Source organism: Rhincodon typus, chromosome 8 (genome assembly GCF_021869965.1).
Source record: "Rhincodon typus isolate 14 chromosome 8, sRhiTyp1.1, whole genome shotgun sequence".
Taxonomy (NCBI): domain Eukaryota; kingdom Metazoa; phylum Chordata; class Chondrichthyes; order Orectolobiformes; family Rhincodontidae; genus Rhincodon; species Rhincodon typus.
Window position 1 is genome coordinate 22,700,573 of NC_063339.1, and position 6,000 is coordinate 22,706,572.

Here is a 6,000-nt window from a genome sequence, read left to right on the forward strand (position 1 = left end):
AGAAGGTATGGTTGCCAAATTTGCTGACAACCTGACGAAAGGAAGGATAGTTCTGAAGAGCAAATAACAAGGCTACAAAAAGACACGTTAATAAAAGTTAAGAAAAAATGTGTTAAATTAACTAAAATGTGGGAGAATGTCAAATTGTCCACTTTGGCATGAGCAAATAAATAAAGAATGTTGTCTAAATGGTGAGAAATCACAAAACTCTGAGATGCAGAGAGATCTGCATATCCTCATGCATGAATGTTACTATGCAAGTACAGCAAGTAATTAGGAAAGCTAATAGAATGATGTGTTACGAGCGTAATTAAATATAAGAATAGGGTCATTATGCTTCACTTGTACAGGGCACTGGTGAAACTACACCTGGAGTACTGTGCACACCTTATTGGCCACCTTACTTAAGGAAGGCTATAAATGAATAAGAAGCAGTTCAGAGAAGGTTTACTAGACTAAAACCTTGGAGAGTTTAGTCTTAAGAGGAAAGGTTGGACAGGCTAGTTTGTATTTTCTGGAGTTTAGAAGAGTAAAAGCTGACTTGATTGAAACATCCCCAGCAGTATTGGCAGGCAAGATATCGTAAGGATGGGAGAATTTAGAATTAGAGATCACTGTTTAAAAGTAAGGGGTTATTCATCTTTCTTGGAGGAGCTCTCTTACTTGAAATTTTAAGTTTTGAGATAAATTTAAGGCTGAGATAGATTCTTGATCAGTAGAGGAATCAAGGGTTATGGGGAAAGAACAGGAAAGTGGACGTGAGGAATGTCGGATCAGCCATGATCCTATGGTCTACTCCTGTTCATGTTTCTTATAAATTTTGTCTTGTGGAGTGTTGAAACAGTATTTCTAATTTATTGATAAACTTTGTCACTATTATTTTAAGTATTGCTGACTAATCTAAAGCATGCTTTATATTATTGACCTTGAATGAAGAGAAAATGGCATTCTCTCTATTTTATTCAAATGACCTGCATCCCAATCTGAGAAACCTTTGTAAGCATTACTTAAGTGAGATCTTAAGAAACATTTTTTTAAATTTGTGTTTTAGAACATTTGGAAATGGATTTGGTGCTGGTATTGAGCTATTGCTACATTTGTGCTGCTGTTAACAAACTTTTTCTTTTATTTTGAAGCTGGTAAAACTGTGTTAGCTTCGGGCCAGTCAGGTACACGTGCAGGAAAATGGCATACCCTCACTCTTATCATTCAGGTCAGTACAATATAGTTTTTAAAAAATTGTTTTGCTGTTTCCTGAACTTTGACACATGATGTAGAATTCTGTATTTTAATTGTCTTTCAAATGAAAATTAAACTTCGGAGTTTCGGTTGATGAGCTAAATACTGAATACATTTTTACTTTTCCAGTTCTTAAAGTACTTGCAGCCCCAGATGTTTAGCATTCCAACAATTTATCATTGCTCAGCAACATTAAATCCTAGATTTTTCACTCTTCTTGAAGCCATTCTCATTGCTCCTCTGCCTATAAACAAAAGCAATAGAATTTAGTACTAGAAGTTATATTTGAAATGAAGAGCATTAAAGCCTGAACGTTCCTAAGCAGGCACTTTAATACTCATTAAGAAAATTGCTTGACATTGCAAATTTTGTGTTCCATTGCTATCATCGATAAGATTCTTTTAGGTTATTGAACCTTGTATACAATGTTATGCGATTCATAAATTGCATAGAGTCAGAGAGATGTAGATCACAGAAGCAGACACTTCGCTCTAACTTGTCCATGCCAACCAGATATCCTAAATTAATCTAGTCCTATTTGGATCATTGCTCTCTAAACCCTTTTTATTCATATACTCATCCAGAAGGGGAGAGAAGGTCAAAAGTGTTTTTTTAAATATGACTTCATTTTCTCCTATTAGTACATCCCTGAAACATTTCTTCAGGATTAAGTAATTGTTGATTCCAACTTAACAGTAAACTATTTGAAAAAGTCTTTCCCTATTGTTCCTTTACTAGCCAAAAAGGTTGAGCAAAGTTTTAAACCTTTTATTCTAGAGCTATTCAGTATTTTCTGTTGCTGAGCAGTTTTGAAGATGCTGCCGTAATATCCCAGTGAAAATGGGATACAAACATTGAGAAATCTTGAATTGTTCTGCCAGAAATAAATTTATTATCCTGTTTCTAAATTTCAATATATGAGAAATTCTGGACTTGCATTTTAAAATAATTATTACAATTTTATATCTGTAATATTTATTTAAATAACACAGGTTACTTTGAGGAAAACTCTTAAGGCAGAATTTACCTTTTAATTTCATTTTCTCTTAGGACAATTTAACATTCGGACTGTTGAATGGCTATCCACTATGGAAGAATGTTCATGTACTTCAACCGCAGAATGGTTGGGCAGCTATTGGAACACATTCCTTTGAACTGGCTCAGTTTGATAATTTTCACGTTGAGGCTAGTTAACCACCTGTGAATCATCTCTGCAAATCTTAAAGTTTGTGTTAATATAGTTATTTGCTGCATTTGTAACCTTGATGTGTCTTGATGAATAATGTGCTATTCTACAATTAAATATGGAAGAGAGTAAACTAAATTTAACAAGATGTATGAGTATTTAATTAAACCCCACTGTCTTTTAAACATTCAGAATTAAAAACGTTAATATCAATAGTGTACCCAATACTGATAAATTATGCAGAGCAAGTGCTATTGTAACTAATAGAATTCAACTTGAAACTGTACATTTCAACCAAAAGTGGTTATATATGTAATGCAAATATCTGCTAAAGTGTATATTGAGATTGAACTTCTTCAAAATGAATGGATGGTTAAGGTTCTTGATGGTATTGCCTAGCTACTTGCATCCAGTTTGCAGGTGAAATTGATAAGTCACTTTTAAATCAGGCCGTCTCCTGGATTTCCAAATTTGTTTTTCTAATGCAAACTTTGCCAACTAAAGCTCAACATTGAAGTCACACGTTTAAAACTGTTTGTCCTTCAACCAATAAAAATACCATAATCTAACTCCTGCAGTGTCTTTGTCTGTAGTTGTTGGTTTTAGTTTCAAAAACTTGGCATGTTTTTAATTTTTATATCTGGTTATAATGTATGTCAAGTCCAACAGATCTGCATCATTATCAGAGATGGAGTTTTTGAGTACTGCACTTGTCTTCACCAAATAATTTGACGTCAGATTTTATTTCTGTTATAGCTTTGCCCAGCCTGTGTGCTTTCCATTATTACCTGATGACTTTGGCTGAACCAGGCTTAAATTCTCACTTCAACTTCTAAGTCATCTGGGAGTTGACAGATGTTGAATATTTGGAGGGTGGTTGTGTACTGCTATGGGCCTTAAAGTGTATAGCATGGACAAAGTGTATTTTTTTTTTTTATAAACATGCTGGCTGTTGTCAAAACTGGTCTTTCCTCCCAGTAATGCTGCCCTCTTGCATCTGTCTGCCTTCCCCAGTGCAGCCCTGTCACTAATCTGACAGAAGTTGCTAGCTCCAACCTGAAGGGGCAGCATTACTATCTCTAAAGCCCAGTGGAAAGTCCTTGGATCAAAGGCCTTGGTGAGGCCACTTCTGGAATAATGTGTACTGTTTTGGTTCCCCTACTTAAAGGACATAATTTCTTTAGAAGCAGTTCACCCAAGGTAAAGCCAACTGATGCCAGGGACGAAAGGGTTAGCTTCTGAAATAAAGGATGAGCAGTTTGGGCCTGTACCCATTGGAGTTTAGAAAAATGAGAGATTACCTTGTATAAAATACAAAGGAGCATGACCAGATGGATTCTGAGAGGGTATATCCATGACGGGGGAGTTCAGAATTAGGGTACGCAGATTTAAAATTTAGAGGTCTCACAATTGAAGCTGAGATGAGAAATCGTTTTTCTAAGGATTTGGTTAATCTGTGGAATTCTCTTTCCCAGAGAACAGTGAAGACTAGATAACTAAATATTTACAAGACCAAGTTAGATTTTGATTGACAGGAAGTGTAGGGTTATGCGGAAGGGGCAGACTGGTAAGTGGAGTTAAGACCACAGTCAAATCAGCCATGATTTTGATTGGTAGAGCAGGCTTGATGGTTGAATACCCTACTCCTCTTTCTGTGCCTGTGTAAATCTTCATTACACAAGTGGACGAGATTAACTGTGTTCAGTGATTGGTTAGATAGAGAGAACTGGATAAAAGTAGGGAGCAGGATAAAAGGAGCATTTATACAGAAGCAATTTCACAATGTAGGAATGAAATCAATACTCAAAATGCTGGAAATCTGAAAAAGTGCAGCGAATACCTGAGGAAACTCAGGTCTGGAAGCATTGATGGAGAGAGAGGGAAACTGGTTAGTATTTCAAATCCAGTATGACGTCTTCAGTGTGGGCCAACATTTATTATCCATTCCTGGTTGCTGTTGCAAAGATGATGGTGAACTGCTGCAGCCTGGCTGATCTGGGTACACCCAGGGATGGAGTTACAAGATGTGGACCCAGAAACAGCGAAGGAACAGTTATGTATTTCTGAGTCAGGATGCTGAGTGGCTTGGAGAAAAACTTGCAAATGTTGCTGCCCTTGACGTTCCATTTGGAAGTGATACTAATTTTGGAATGATTCCCTAAGAAGCCTTGGTACATTTCTGCAGTGCACCTTGTAAATGGTTTACATTACTGCAGTTGAGCAAAGATGGTAGAGGGAGTGGGTGCTTGTGAATGTGAATTAAATGGGCTACTTTGTCTGGACTGGTGTTCAGCTTTTTCAGTATTGTTGAAGCTGCACCCATCCAGGCAAGAAGAGTATTTTACCACACTCCTGACCTGCACTTTGTAGATGATGCATGGGCAGTAGAGAGCCAGGAGGCAAACTGCTCACTGCAGTATTCCTAGCCTCTGACCTGCTCTTGTAGCCACAGTATTTATGCAATAATCCAGTTTCTGGTCTATGGTAAGCCTTCAGAATATTGATAGTGGGTAATGTCATTGAATGTGGAGAAGGAATGATTAGATTCTGTTTTGTTGACTATGATAAATGCCTGGCCCTTGTGTGGCTTGAATTTTACTTTTTTGTATTTGTTTTTATTATACCATGGACAGAATGTATTGTTTCAGAATGGGGACTAAATAACATTTGCACAGCTGACCCACTTATCCTCAACACTCATGCTTCATATTGAGCTTCACTGCCTGTGTACAAGACCACAAGAAATCAACTAACATATTTAGTATAAATCTTTTACTATTGTTCATATATAAAGTTGTGTTTATAAAATTGTGCATTTGTTGTACACTTCCTGCCCTAAATCCCATTTCTAGTGTCATTACTTTCAATCATCCTAGTTAGCATTATTTAACTTTGAAACTGGTTAATCAAAAACCATTACGTAGACCTATTTGTTTAAATGTTGGCCATGATTTTCCCTTTTTAGAGAATAAATGATGGGAAAATGCATGTTGGGTCTTGGCCAACTCACTCAAGAAAACTCAACCAATCCGATGCCCAGAAACGTAAGAGCTGGCTGGTAAGTTTCAGCATTAGGATATCACAGGCCTCATTATTAGACCTTAAGACATGGAAGCAGAATTAGGCTATTCAGCCCATTGAGTCTACTCCTCCATTTGATCATGGCTGATATCTTTCTCAACCCCATTCTTCTGCAGCCTTCTCCCTTTACTTATCAAGAACCGATCTATCTCTAACTTGGTCTCCACAGCTCTCTTTGGCAATGCATCCCACAGATTAACCACCTTCTGGCTGAAGAAATTCCTCCCCTCATTTAGAAAATATCTTCCCTTCATTCTGAGGCGAGTGAGTTCTAATCCCTCCTACTAATGGAAACATCTTCTCTATGGCCACTCTATCCAGGCCTCTTAGTATTCTCCAAGTTTCAAGCAGATACCCCTCATCCTTTGAAACTCCTAGTACAGGCCCAGAGTCTTCAAATGCTCTTCATATGACAAGCCCTTCATCCCCGGGATCATTCTTGTAAATCTCCTCTGGGCCCCCACAATGCCAGCAAAACTGCTCACAAATGTGGT

General features: G+C 37.4%; 1 protein-coding gene across 2 annotated transcripts in view; it reads left to right on the top strand.

Moving 5' to 3' along the window:
• The window catches only part of LOC109912864 (galactocerebrosidase-like), a 58,015-nt gene extending 55,021 nt beyond the window's left edge, over positions 1 to 2,994 (top strand). For both annotated transcript variants that reach the window (XM_048600393.1, XM_048600394.1), the window contains exons 16-17: positions 1,137 to 1,213; positions 2,290 to 2,994. In XM_048600393.1, the coding sequence (XP_048456350.1) occupies positions 1,137 to 1,213; positions 2,290 to 2,433 (221 nt within the window). In that variant the 3' untranslated portion in view covers positions 2,434 to 2,994. The remainder of the gene's footprint in view (positions 1 to 1,136; positions 1,214 to 2,289) is intronic.
• The last annotated feature ends 3,006 nt before the right edge of the window (positions 2,995 to 6,000 follow it).